This window comes from Hydractinia symbiolongicarpus, chromosome 6 (genome assembly GCF_029227915.1).
Source record: "Hydractinia symbiolongicarpus strain clone_291-10 chromosome 6, HSymV2.1, whole genome shotgun sequence".
In the NCBI taxonomy this organism is placed as follows: Eukaryota; Metazoa; Cnidaria; class Hydrozoa; order Anthoathecata; family Hydractiniidae; genus Hydractinia; species Hydractinia symbiolongicarpus.
In genome coordinates this window covers 20686358-20701717 of record NC_079880.1, presented here as the reverse complement: position 1 = coordinate 20701717, position 15360 = coordinate 20686358, and the positions used below count along the sequence as shown (strand labels likewise).

Here is a 15360-nt window from a genome sequence, read left to right as displayed (position 1 = left end):
TCAAAAATCAAAATGGTCACTGCTACTTCGTTCTCAAAAGAAAGATTCATGCAAGAAGTCCAACAATACAAGATTTTATATGATAAATTTGATTCTGAATTTAAAAACGAGGATATGAAAAGGAATGCCTGGGAGAAAATTGGTTCGATATTTAACATGAACGCTATGGAGGCGGAGAGCAAATACAAAACTATACGATCCGCCTATGGGAGATTTTTAAGAAAAAGAAAATCCACGCCCTCGGGATCTTCAAGGAATTCTTGAATGGTTGAACACTTATATAGAGCAAAGAGAAACATAGACAAACTTTCCCACTGCAACACCTTTATCTTTTGTCCAAGTTTCTCCTTCATCGTGTGATGCAGCAGAGAACAGTAGTAATGAACAACAACAACGTGATGAAATCGAACAAATTAATTGTTAAGATTAAGATTCCATTCTTGATCAATTTTTACACAGGAATTCGAACACTCAACAACAAAAAGAAAACTTATGCTTAAATCAAACTTTGGCGATAAAGAACGCAAAGCAGTAGCGACAAGTGTTTAAAGAATTAAATGATGACAGCGAAGTAGATTCTTCTCTTTTAAACACTATGTCTCAAATTAATGAAGTTATACAGAAAGTTACAACATGGCTATCTGTTAAACGTAGGTAGTTGTGTAAACAAACAGTAGCTTTAATTATTCCTTCAATTTTTGTGGGTTTAGCTTTTATTGGTCGTCAAAATATTCTCCATTTTGCTGCAAGAATACCAAATGTATTTTCAATTGTTCTTCTTGCTCTTGATAGACGATAGTTATATATTCTTTCTTCAAATGATAGATTTTTACCAGGAAATGGTTTCATGAGCCAGGGTTTCAAAGCGAAAATGTCATCTCCAATTAAAACTGGTGGAAGTTTCGATTTCGATGATGTTGTTTTATGTTCAGGAAGATTTAATAAATTATTTTGAATAGCGTTGTATATTTCCCTTTCATTGAATATAGACGCATTGTTATCTCTGCCATAACTTCCTATATCGACGATCGTGAAACAGTACTTGGAATCGCATATTCCCTTAAGAACCATACTAAAAAATTTTTTGTAGTTATAATATGCGGAACCAGAGTTAGCTGGAGCTTCTATGCATACGTGTTTACCATCAATTGCCCCTACACAGTTAGGATAGTTCCATTCTTTTTCAAATTCGAAAGCAATGGTTCTCCATTCTTCGATAGTGTCTGGCGACTTTAAGTATATCGGCATCAAACTATCCCATATAGCTCAAGTAGTTTTACTTATGATATTACATACCATCACTCTGCCAATACGAAAGTAAAATGACTGCGTTTGTTGAGATTCGCCTGTGGCCAAATAATGAAGTGTTACTATTAATCACTCAGCAGGTGTTATCGGTTTTCTACTTGGGCAAAATCTTTTCCGTATTTTTGGTCCAATCATCGATAAAAGATGTTCAAATCTTTCGGGTGACATCTGAAGGTAACAATAAAAATATTCTCTATCGTGCAGTCGTAGCTCCGGTATCAGACTGTTGAACGCACCTTTCTCAACACGATTTTTGAAAATATCTCTAACCCAAAATCTGTGACTTCTTCTCTTCTTTTGTTTTTGTTTTCGTCTTCTCGCGAGTATACTGATCAACAGTTTGAGCTGACAAAGAAGGATAAATCGCGTGTTCACATGTGCCATTTTTTACGATGTTTTGGTTTTTGTTTTCTTTTGGAAACATAGTGTTGCGCAACAACTTGTTGCAGCAGTGTTGCACAACAACTGTTGTGCAACAACCGCGGAACATCACCGACTTATTGGAATAAATGTTTTAGATATTAAGCGTGGGCTTAATATCTAAAACATTTATTCTGCACTATGGTTGTGCACAACCATATTGCAGAATAGTTGTGGTTATGGTTCAAGATTTTAGCAGTCCTGGCAAAATACCCTGCTTTCTAGTTTTTAGTAATGGTAAGACTTCTGATAATCAAGCGGTCTCTCAAATGTGGTAATTGTCAAAATGGCCACTAATAAGCTCTACACGCTGTTATGCAATAGTCAAATCCATCAGGTTTATTACAATATAAGTTTTCTGAATTTTTTTTTACATTTCCATTCAACAATCCTTTCAAAACCTGTGGTTCAAAACATGATCATATTGTCTCCGAGACTTCATGCACATATCATCAGGTGTAAATTAATGCCTTCTGATTTATTTGAATTCATTTAAAGTAATACTGCCTTTGTGTGACGAAATGGACAGAAGATAACTTTGCTTTAACTAACATCATCATCATCATCATTCTCTGCTTAACGTCCGTTTTCCATGCTAGCATGGGTTGGACGGGGTATATTAATGACCCTCTTCCAATCTGATCTAGACTGTGTTAGATCTAAACTCAACTTCCTCTCTATCAAGTCTGTCCTTATAACCTCCTGCCAAGTCTTTCTCGGTCTGGCTCTGGGCTTTGCCCCAGGAACTATCAAGTCTCTACACTTTCTTACCCAATTATCCTCCTCCATTCTTTCCAAGTGCCCCAACCAATTCAATCTTCTTATCTGAATAAAATCTTCAATTCTACGGAGACTTAGCCTGCTTCTTAGCTCATCTGAACTCTTTCTGTCTCTCAGACTGGCATTACACATCCACCTAACCATTCTCATATCATTCCTTTCCAAACGGTCAAGATCTTCCTGCTTCACTGCCCATGTCTCACTACTGTACAACATAACACTTCTTACACAGGCCTCATACAACCTACCTTTTACCTCAATTGACAGGACTCTGCTAGTCAACAAAGGAAGTAATTCTCTGAACTTTTTCCAAGCAGAACCTATCCTGCAAGTAACACTTCTACCAACACCCCCTTCACTGCCCAACATATCACCTAAGTAACAGAAGTTCTTAACTATCTCTAACGAGCCACTGTTGTACATCATTAAAGCTGGAAATACTTCATTCTCTATAATCTCACCTTGCAACGCTTGCATACAAACTGTATGTCAGCTCTTAACCTTCCACTAATACTACTGCACTTCTTATGTACCCAATGCTTGCAAGTCTGACAAAAAATTGAATTACTACCAACCCCTTTCCTGCAAACTCCACAAGGCCACTTTCCAACTACAAGGTCACACTTGGCTGCAATGCTACTAATCATGACTTTAGACTTTGCTGTGTTTACCTTTAGCCCTTTTTCTTCTAGTCCTTTCTTCCACTTCTCAAACTTTTTAACTAATTCTTCCATCGACTCTGCTATGAGAACCAAATCATCTGCATACAATAACTCCCATGGACAACCTGTTCTGAACTCCATCGACAGCGCTTCTAAGACTAAAATAAACAACAAAGGACTAAGTACAGAACCCTGATGTACACCAACATTTACACTAAATTCATCACTAAGTGAATCGTTAATCCTAACACGACTTCTAGCATTGCTGTACATAGACTGTACCATCGTAACTAGCCACTCATCCACACCTAATTTTCTCATAGCCCACCAAATAACTTTACGTGGCACTCTATCAAAAGCTTTCTCTAAATCTACAAAGGCAAAATAGAGATTCTTTCTCTTTCCTAAATACTTTTCCTGAAGCTGTCTGAGTAAAAATATTGCATCTGTAGTGCCACGCCCTGGAACAAAACCAAATTGCATCTTATCTATATCAATTCTTTCTCTAAGTAACTTATCAATCACTCTTTCAATAACTTTCATTACTTGATCAACCAACTTCAAACCTCTATAGTTACCCCTTTCTAATGCATCACCCTTGCCCTTGAAACAGTTCACTATTACACTCGACTGCCACTCACTCGGAATAGCACCATCCTTTATAATCTGGTTAGCAAGACTTGTAATAAGCTCAACTCCAATATATCCAGATGCTTTTACCATCTCTGCAACAATACCTGATACTCCTGCAGCCTTGCCAATCTTCAATTTCCTAATAGCCTCCACTACCCATTCTGTCTTGATCTGCATAGCTGGCCCTTCTACGACATCATCATCAGACAAATTATCCTCGTCCCCATCAAACTCAGTGTTAAGCAACCTCTGATAATGATTCTTCCAAGCTACCCTTTTCTCCTCCTCTGTGCTAGCCAAAACACCTTCATCATTACGTATACACTTCTAACCTACAATATCTTGATTAGTCTTTTTCATTTGCTTTGCTATCCTGAATACCTCATTGCGCTGGTCTTCCCTTCTTAACACATCTGCAAATCTGTTTCTCTCTGCTTCTGATTTTGCCTTATACACTGCTGTACGAGCGCGACGCTTAGCTTCTAAGTAAATATTTTTACTACCACCTGACTTCCACTCTTTCCAAAGTTTCCTCTTTTCCTTTATACACTGGTCAACCTCATTATTCCACCACCAGGTCTGTCTATGTCTAGCTGGTCCTTTCGTCCACCCACAGGTATCATCAGAAGCTTCTAGAAGACAATTCTTCAAAGTAGTACAAGTACTTTCAACATTGTCACTATCACATTGACTATTGTAGGCTAACTGCTGAACTTTTGCACTAAATTGTCTTGCTACAATCTCTTCCTTCAGCTTCCAGACTTTTCGACGGGGCCTGTACTTTCCCTTGGCTTCTTTAACACTCTTCAAGATAATATCACAAACCAGCAACCTATGCTGGGAAACACACTCTTCCCCCGATATAACTTTCACGTCCTTCACCACTTTCTTGTCTGACTTTCTAACCAAAAAGTAATCTATCTGTGTCTTACAACCACCTGACTCATATGTTATCAGCCTACTCTGTCTCTTACTGAATGATGTGTTGCAAACCACCATGTCCGTTGCCATTCCAAACTCAAGCAATCTCTCCCCTTCCTTATTTCTGCTCCCAAATCCATAGCCTCCATGCACACCTCTATAACCTTCAGATGACTTCCCAACATGACCATTAAAGTCGCCGCCCACCATGACAAGTTCAGTGTCTCCAAACTTTGATGTGACTGCTATTAACTCATCATAAAACTTATCTTTATCTTCCTCACTGAGTCCACACTGTGGAGCATAAACTGACAGAAAAGTGACAATCCTATTACCTATCAAAAACTTTATTACTATAATACGACTATTAACACGCATAACATCTATTACTTTTCCTACCCACTTCTCCGCAACGAATATGCCAACTCCTCCATATCCATCACTATTACCAATCCAAAAAAGCTTATACCTTGCCCTCCTACCTTCCACAAATCTCACTGAAGCTCCTCTCCACCTAACTTCCTGAACACAACACATATCAACAGATCTACGTTCTAACATTTCAACTACTTCACCTGCTCTACCTCTCAGAGTACCAACATTTACACTAGCCATCCTCAACCTAGTGTTATCTACCTTGTGATGTGATAGCTGGGTAACGGTCTGACGATGCTCACATCTGACATCTGCCTACCGTGCGTGACACCTTCAATTCTTAGAGTTCCAGCCCCGTTTACGCAGTTTGTCTGATCAACTATTCTTACGGCCATTAATAAAGAGTTTTAGCATTGTTCACAGACCGGACTGGGTGTTTTTTAAAGTGACACCATCACTATGTGGCATTTCATGGGACTTCCACAATCGCCCCTTTAAACTAAGGTATGGTGGAGGACGTTCAACTCCTCTCTTGTCTCTTACCCTATCTTTTTTCCTGCCACATGCAGATTGTCACAGCTGAAAGAGCTTACCGCTGAAAATGTACCACCTTAGACCACCTTACGCATGACGTAGTTGATTTGATTTCATCTTGAGAACAATGGGCATGCACTCAATTTTTTGTAGGTACAAAAAAGCAGAGATTTCTTGGGTAGTGTTGAATCCAAGAAGAGGAATTGGAATTAAATTTTTACCATATTCTTATAATTCTTCTTAAAAAGTTCCTGTTGTTTATATTTTCTACCTACAGAAATGCTTGCGCATGTAAACATTGGCTAGTCATGTATTTATCTAGCTATAATCCATCTATCTGAAGCATTAAATTTATTCAGACAAAGTTTTAAGTAATTACCGAGTGGAAACTGGTCTAGGAAGGTTACCAAATATTTTGGCACTTAAAATTGCCATTCGTCGAGCGTACGAACTCATATTTAAAACCAAAATAGTATCAGGAACACGTGTATCACGTTATCATCTTCCTTCTCTGAACATAGGCATAAACTCAATCGCGGTCATTTTTTTTCAGAAAAGCAAAAGTCATCAATATTTAAATTACGGACCCTTGAACCCATAAAGGCCGGGGCAAACGACTCCAACATTCCATCCAACATCAAAAATGAATTGTTGGACAAATGTTGGATGAAGAATGTTGGATGACCTTAAAAGCGTTTAATCGTAACATCCAACATTAGATTTATCCAGCAATGTCGTTCATTGATTCATTAGCACATGCTCTACTCATTCATTTCAAACTAAACATGGCGGGGGCAGAAGACACGTTCCTCCCGATTATTTTATCAGAATTCGCTGATTCTGATGACGAAAAGCCTCGAAGGGGTAAAACAAGAGAGCGGGTCAAAAGGAGAGTCCAGTTTGGAATATATGAGACTTTGGTCAAGGAGTTGATAGTGGAGGATCGGATGTCGTTCAGGCAGATGTTTAGAATGAGCGTGGAAGATTTTGAGTCACATTGACGATCTTATCCCCCCCCCCCCCTAAGAAAGAGCACGTGGAGGAAATCGTCCTATACTATCAAATGAACGACTTGCACTAACACCACGATTTCTTGCAACAGGCAAATCTTTTCACTCGTTGTCCTTCCAATTTCCAATATCACTAGGGGCTGTGTCTTACATTATCAAAGTCTGTTGTGATGCAATTGTTGAAAGGATGTTGCACATCTTTGTACCTTTGCCATCCACTGATGAATGGGATACATTGCAGAGAGGTTCGAACAGGAATTATCCGCACGCGTTAGGAGCAATTGATGGAAATCATGCCACAATTAAAAAACCTAATAATGGTGGATCATTTTATTTCAATTACAAGAAAACCTATTCAATTATCTTAATGGCAATAGCAGGTGTACCAGTGTTTATGGGCGGATGTAGGTTCAAACGGCAGAACAAATGACGGAGAAGTTTGGAACAAATCGCAGCTACAGTCATCTATTGAGGATGGAGTTGTTGAACTTCCAAAAAATAAGTCAATTTCAGATGTATATCCTAATATGCCATTCGTTTTCTGGGAGATGACGCCTTTGCGCTTAAAACATATATGATGAAACCATATCCCCAAAAAAATCTGACTGTCGATAGAAGATTTTACAACTACAGACATTTCTGAGAAACTTTTTGGAATTTTGCTGTAATCTTTGTGAAAAATGTCCCACAGACAAACTCGCTCTTCCAACATGTCAATGAAATCAAAAATTTCATTGTCTGTCCAATCTTTCTTATCCTTCTCATCTGCCTTTGATGCTTTCTTACGCTGACTTTTCTCTGGTTGCTTTAGATTCTTCTCTTCTATATTTTTCTTCCCTTCCACTCCGGTGTTTTCAGCTTTAATTTCAGAAAATGTTTGTTCGTCTTCACGGTCCATGTTTGTTTTTTGGTTACACACAGTTTATACACAGCTTTTCTACCATCTTTATTTAAAATAAATTTCTTTGAGAACTTTTCGAATAAAAACGTTTAATTTTCTTTCGATTGACGTCATCATTATTCGAATGTTGGACGAAAAGTGTCCCAACAGGAAAATCGAGCGAGAAAAAAGAGGCAAAAGTTGGATGAAAAGTTTCATGGCGAACAAACTTTCATCCAACTTCATCCAACTATTTTTTTCTTCTTTCGACGTCATTTTTTCTTCCTTTATAAATTTTACTTTCGTTCAAACAATTCCAACATTTATTTAACATGGGTATTGGATGTGTGTTGGATGGAATGTTGGAATCGTTTGCCCCGGTCCTAAAGGTATTCACCTCCGTGTTCCTCAGGAACAAAGGATTTTAACAATTTAAATTTCTCCTTTATTTTCTCTTTATTATTTTTTTATTAAAATAATTTAGATGTACCATACTCTGAAGTAAGCTGTTTACCAATAAAATTTCCAATAAGTTATAGTTTTCTCAACTTCATTTAAACGGTATAAAACATAGTTCTTGTGACTATGTCTTGAAATTGATTACACTTTTCCTCGTGTTACCTTATCGTCTTGGATTATTAGATAAAATAAGCAGTGGAAACAAGGTTGTCTTTTATATTCATTCTTGAAGCCATAGGATAAGGAAAAACACTAGCTTATTTTTTTGTGATTGTCAGATGCCGACATTCACCAGATGTAATTGAATATAGATCCTTCCTTTAACATGGCCAAACCTTTCAGGCTTTCACGATACTATGCAACCTTGTACCTAGGGCATCTTGTATCTTTTTTGACATCGGACGGCGATACTCGCTGTCCCAGTTATAGAAAAGAGACAACATGCGCGGGGAACGAGGTTGGATACTAAGTTTCAATTTTGCAAAAAAAAAAAAGAAAAAAATGGTCTTTGTCTTTTTGATCAAGTTGATAGCGGCGACCGCTCCATAATACATCCTAGCTCTTACTTGACGGCCGCCCGCCTCGATGCCAAAATGGCAAAAAACTGAGGACGAGTTTGCTCCATAATAACGACTAAGAGATCCCGAGAACGACGATGCAAATCGTCTATAATCGAAAGAGGGAACAAAATAGAAAATTAAAAAAAAAAGGAAATAAAAATTAAGTAAAATTACAAGGATATCAGAGTGTATACAGACAATTTTTTCCAGCGAGCGAATCCAACCACGAAAATATCTTTAATTACAAACAAATCGGATTAGCGTTAAAGTCATAAAAATAAATTGTTTGGGTGTTAAATAATTAATTTAATAGTTGAAAGTTTAACTATACACAATCGGTAAAAAAATATAAAAACTGTACAAATTGTTATATGCAAGTCTATTTACAGTGTTATTCTGCATCCGATGTAAGTGTCACAGCCTTGGTTCTCAACTTCTCTTCCATCGATAACAATTCTTCTTCTTCTCGCTCATTCACAGGAGTATGACAACAAAAAAACGTCTTATCTATCTTTGCTAGTATCTTTGAAAGTTTGGGAAACAAAGTCAGTCTATCTTCTAACAGTATAAAAATGATGAGGTATAAACATATGAACAAGTTCACTACTCCTATAACGAATGATTTAATTTGCAGAAATGTCCAATTGTCTCGATGATCCAAAGCTGTGTACGATATAATAGTCGTAACTAACGTTGTCACATCGAGGAAATTTCCCGACATCGTCATACAAAGACGATCGAACCATTTTCTTTCTGTTTTATCTAATTCTACGGGTTCCCTTGGTCTGTATTCTACATATGGGTCAGTATGCATGACAAAGATGATGTTTGAGGAAAGCAAGGCTAAAATTAATGGTCTCTGTAACCCCCAGGTGAATGGAATGAATGATAAAATAACACTCATTAACATCCAGCGAAGTGTTAAAAATATCACAAAGAAGTCATGACCCTTCACACCTCCTGGTATAAACATATCACCAATTTCATCATTAATATCGTCCGGGAAAACCTTTTTAAAGTACCAGTAGTGTAAAGTGAATGGTATTCCAATAAAGTAGAAAACACTACCTAATATTCCGGAAATTTGGATAACCGAGTCAATTTGACATTCTTTCCACGGTTGAGATGTCATGTACCAACGTAACGAAATGACATCTTGTTTGCAACTCAATGTTCCTAAACTCATGTTACTCAATGGAAACTGCAGAACTGACATAAATAAACAGTACGATAAAAATGCTCTCTTCCACACGGGTCTTTTTTGAACAGTGCCTGTTATGAACATGTAAAAACCAACAATAAAACCAAGAATGATTGGTAGTGTAAAAATCAAAATAAACGCGCCTTCCCAGCCAAGATTTTCTCCGGTGTAAATATTGGGTAGACAAGCCAAACCTGGAACCGGTGCGTACATTATTTCCAAAAATTGAAGCAGATAGCGCATGAAGTTCGGCCACATAAAATTTCCTTGTAGTAGAGCTTGCAGGGTTTGTATGTAGAAAATGAAAGTTAGTGTTGCATACGCGGGAGAGCGCAGTTGCTGCATGTAAACAATAACGACGATGAACACCATAAACAAAACTGACGCTGTGGAGGAGATTCCAAGTAACACGAGAAGTACCGTGATTAGAACTTCAAGCAGCTGCTGGTCAGATATCAAAGTATCATTGTTGGTCTGTTTGTTAGCCATATGTTTCCGTATAAAATACACTGACAGAATACACAAGGAGGTTAACAACGCTGCTACAACGCATATGGTTTGTCGAAGTCCCATGGAACATGGTGCACAATGAAATGGCGATTTCCTATAATATCCATTTTTACAAGCTGAACATAATCTTTCTGCATGACCTTCCTCACATGGGTCCGAACATATTGACTTGCAAGAAATTTCATCGTCAGCATTTGTACGATTCTCACATTTCAATCTACACACTGCTCCCTTACAAGGTGTAAATCGCGACATGGTCGTATAGCACTTTAATAACACGCGGAAATTATTGGGTGTGTCTGGCCAGTACCCTTGTGGGACGAATAAGGGTGAGTTAGTCTTATTTAAGCTACCACCATGACAAACTGAGTTGCGAAGACATGGCATACATCTTTGCTGGGGTGAACCATAAAAATTTTCCTTACAATAACAATCATCAAGAACCTTTCCTCCTACTCGTGATGTCGAATTCTCCGGACATTTCTCTTGAGTTGGCTTCACCGAACCCATAGGACAGTAATATCCTGACAAGCATGATTGAGGCGCATTTGCTGATTCATCATTAGCAAATCCTTGTGCTGTACCTGCCGGACAATACGCTCCTGCTGGACATAAATGTGGAGGGGTGGCTGTTTTATCCAAAACATCAGCCATAGGATTTGATGTGGACGTTCCATCAATGCAATAAAAACCTTCAGGACATGCTCCGCTGGGTTGCAACTGACTGTAATCACTGCAATAAAAACCAGCTGGGCAAGTGCGACATCCAAGTCCTACATGACCTGGTGTACATCTGGAACAAAAATAATTTCTTGGTAACACAGTATCTACACCATAACCATTAATGCAATCTCCAATCAGATCAACTTTCTGAAGGTAAGTAACAAAGGTAATACCAAATGGTTTATGATCTTGACCAGTGTGTATCATCCCGATTCCTGCGATCAAATCTGTATGATCGAAGCGATACAACAGTCGAAAAGGACACGTGTCAGTGGCATACATCAACACAGTCTTCTCAAAACTTATAACAAGTCGTTGAGCAATCTCATTGAAATCTAAAATAGGAATGTTGGTCACGAATAAGTCATCGTATTTAGACAGTAAACTTCCAAATTTATGATCGATTGATTGCGAGCAGATCGGTTTTAAATTAATCGCTGATATGAAAGTCACGTGGTAGGTTTGGTTTATCACGTTCGAGAGTAATGTTTCCGCGCATAATATCACCAATTGTGTTCGCAGGTAATCGTTGTAGTTGTTAACCGCTAAGCAATTTGGTACTGTCCCTTTCCGTTGAAACTTCAACGCATAGTCATTCATGATTTTGTACTCTAAAATATTTGTTGACACATCTGTGTTGTTATGTGAAGCAAGCATGAAATTCTCGTCACTGGAAAAATAAATTACCCATATTCTTGTGGATTCCGTCGCATCGAAGTCATCCCAAGACCAGCTGCCTTTCACTTCGGCTTGAGCAACAATTCCACTCATATTGTACGACATTACAGACATATCCGCAATCTTAAATATTTGCACTGTGAGGTAATCGTTTGAAAGTTCTTGAACGACTAACAAATGATCGTTCTTTGGATTAATCCCTGCTTGTATTATGAAAACTTTATCACTAATACTCACAACTGAGCGCAAATCGGCGACCGTTGCATTCGTTACAGTTATAGCTGAAGCTGAAAACGCACCATATGGAGAGCGATAGTACGAAAGATATGCGAAGGTCCCTCCATCTGGTGAAAAGAAAGCGAAGGGGTGTTCAAAATTGTGATTTATTCCGGCTGATGAGAATGTATCTGCGATGAAGAACGAATAGGACTCAGCATATTCAAAGTCTATGCTCAAAGCATTTTCTTTGCTACCATCTCGAAAAAATAGTCGGCCTCCGTGCGAAAATAACCAAATGTCACGTGTTTGATGATTAACTAATAGGAAGGATTCTGCAGGAGTGATGCTGGTAGCAAGAGATGGGTACAGCAATCTAGAAGAAGGTAAGTATGAATGTATCACATATGGTTAATCTGTTTGGGATCTCTACAACTCTCGCCAAATCCGCATAAGTGCATTAAAACCAAGCAGTTTAAAACAGCCCTCATACTCGAAAATATAAAATTACCTGGACGCAATAAGTGCTGGTTGTAGTTCAGCCCTTACATTGAAAATAAAACCTCTGGGATCAGCAGTTAAACTTGGTACGATTTCAAAGAAAAATATGTCAGCAGATGCAAAACCAAATCGATTAATAGCCACACCAAGTCGCCACGCTGATACAGTAAACGCGGAAATTGGATAAGCAGATTTACGATCACTTACGTCGAAGATTCTCGGCTCACCTAGAATAAAAGTAAATGAATGATTATCTTTGGAATGCTTTTTATTGAAATATTGAGAATCTCTGTTTTAGTAAAGCATGTAATGTTGTTTTTATCGCATTAGGCAAGAGGTGAAACAACATTGAAAATGGGTCCTTCGTTGTAAGAAAAGCCCGCTCTCATTATTTGCTTAGCTATTTTAATTTTATAAGCCTATTGATTGTAACATTTGTTAAATTACTTGTATTAAAATAAGCAAACTATTACTTTTCCTGCCTTTTTTATTTGTGAAGTTTCTTTAAATCAAACCGTCGTAGTTTCCCAGCCCTCTAAGTAATTACTTAATTCTTTAAACTATTTTCCCGCGTGTTCATTGTTATTACAGATTTACAACTCTCCTTCACGGAGCTTATTTTCTGCATTTTGATTACCGTTACCGCCAAGTTAGTAAGTTTGGCATTTGACTCTCCTTTTTTACTAAGGTCTGGTTTATTAACAACCTTAATACAAAGTTCACTTTAAAAAAAAAAAATCATACCAAGTATTAAACAAGCGATAAGACTTCCCTCTAACGATGTACTGCATGGAAAATGCTCTGTGAGGGAGCGTGTTACCATATTGAACGTCATCACGATATCTTGAATAACAAACCCGCCACACTTGTACATGTGATGCGTTAGACGGCCAGCACAATAAATAGAGAAAAAACTGCGGAAGGAATGCGATTCTGCGGATAACGTTATAAATTTATCCAAAATAATAATCCTTTCTCCATCTTCGACAGTTTTCATTAACCCCGATACTGTCTCATTATTTGGCGTCAGCACGCAGCTATCAGCTACTACGAGCAAGTCACGGCATGCTGTAAGTGGACATGAATATAAACAGGAATCAGAGAATACATACAATGTATCGTAGGCTCCAGCAACATCTGTAACTTTCAATTCACTTTGAAGTTCTCCAATGACAAGATTGCTTTCAAGTTGAATTTTCGAATCAGGCCAATCCTTAATGTTAATAATAGAATAAAACTGTGATTTTTTTAACCACACCAAAACAGATGTAGTTTTGTTGCCAATCAGGTGAATCTGAAGTTCCCTCTTGTTATCGAATGCTGTGTAAACGATCTCCCAATCCCTTGAAGTAGTAAAATCGGTTAAACATGATTTTGAAAGTTTAACAAGAACAGCTCTATTTTTGATTTTACATTGTAACGAAACTAAATACGTATAATCCTGGATGAGAATTATATTTTGAACTGTCTTGCATACTTCAGCGTTCGGTACCGTAAAATTGATCCTCGCTAACGTACAATTCGCCACACCATTATCTTCTGAGAATTTTGCTTCAGCTATGATCAAATCATTGATCAATGCCCATTCTACAATTGTTGTGTTGCTTCTTGAAACAGTTTGATAACTCATAGGATTTGGACCAAGATTTTTTGGTTTGTAGAGAGCGTCTTCATAAAGCTCTGGGAAGTAAATATTACCAACACAAACATCAACCAATAAAATAAATATATAGCTGAACATATAGAGCATTATATAATTGTTTCACATCCAGCATTACTGCAGTGGATAACTACAAATATTTGTAAGTTTTCATTATTTTCTGGAAATTTGTTCATAACTTACTATATGCGCACCAAGCACACAAATGAGCTTTTCATCTCCTGATCTTCTATACTATGCCTAATTTCGTTTCCTAAATCTGTTGAGAATGTTTATCACATTGAGTATGATTTGAAACATGCTTCAAAATGTTTAAGCCTCGTTTTAGGCTACTCGCTATTAAAAGTTTTTTATTCTAGCAGAAATGTGTTCCAGTCTCGATCTCAGGGCTTTGGGCTGGAGGTTGGCCAAATTTATTTACCTGTCCCCGAATATTTGAAAAAAACTTCGGTGCGTTAATAGCAAAACTAATGGAATTTTGTAATTTTTGTGATTATGAATAAAGAACTGCTTCATTTTTTCGAAAAAATTGTTGTACACCGAACAAAAAAATCTGAACTTAAAAGAATGATTAGATAGAACTTCTTTCAAAGACTCTTGTTATTCGTACAATGATTAGATAAAAACTTCGTTCGGTTGAAATTCGTCCCAGATTCCATAAGGGTCGAAATTAAGAATGCATGGCCCCAGTAAATACCCCCCCATCATCAGCGTTTATTAAAAATCTGTAATAAAATATATTTTAGACACGGTAATAACAAAGGGACCGTGTTTTAAAAAATTCAAGAAATCTTGTTTACCGAAACCTTGACCTCAGATTTTTTTTACATTCCTTCACGGATAAAAACATCAGGAGCTTTGGGAAGCAGGTTGGTCTTAGCATGAACAGTTTTAATTTATATGTGTATTTTGAGAAATAAAAACGAAAATTTGCGTATATATGTATGTGTGTGTGAGAAGCCATTAATATGTGAAATGGTACTATCTTAAATATAATTTTACAAAAAACTTATAAATGCAAAGGTAGACAAACTTTTTCCCAGGCCCTTTTTTGTTGTTCACATTTATGGGGAAAAAAAGACCTGAAAAAAAGCAGATTTGTGTGGAAAAATAAATGTACATACTACTTAATGAAGCGTAATCTTACGGAAGACGAAACCTGTATATAAATTTCAGAAAGTAAATTTAGCCGCGATTAAATGTAAATAGTAGTTTTTAGGCTCGATTTACACAGGTACAAATACAGACCGCTTTTTAAGCATAGATCTGTATGCCGTAGTTTTTAAAGTCTGGCACAAATATAGACCGTCTCAGAGTTTACAATAAACA

General features: G+C 37.4%; 2 protein-coding genes across 2 annotated transcripts; both read right to left on the bottom strand.

Annotated features, from left to right (window-relative positions):
- Nucleotides 1-723: 723 nt before the first annotated feature.
- LOC130648171 (uncharacterized) lies at nucleotides 724-1248 on the bottom strand. Its single transcript, XM_057454209.1, has one exon. It carries the CDS (start codon nucleotides 1246-1248, stop codon nucleotides 724-726), a length of 525 nt encoding a protein of 174 aa, XP_057310192.1.
- A 6678-nt stretch (nucleotides 1249-7926) lies between these two features.
- Nucleotides 7927-14851, bottom strand: LOC130647473 (uncharacterized). Its single transcript, XM_057453342.1, has 3 exons — nucleotides 13116-14851; nucleotides 12382-12598; nucleotides 7927-12246 (listed from the first exon to the last, which is right to left on the bottom strand). The coding sequence occupies exons 1-3, from the start codon at nucleotides 14119-14121 to the stop codon at nucleotides 8934-8936; spliced, it is 4536 nt and encodes a 1511-aa protein (XP_057309325.1). The 5' UTR covers nucleotides 14122-14851; the 3' UTR covers nucleotides 7927-8933.
- Between the last annotated feature and the right edge of the window lie 509 nt (nucleotides 14852-15360).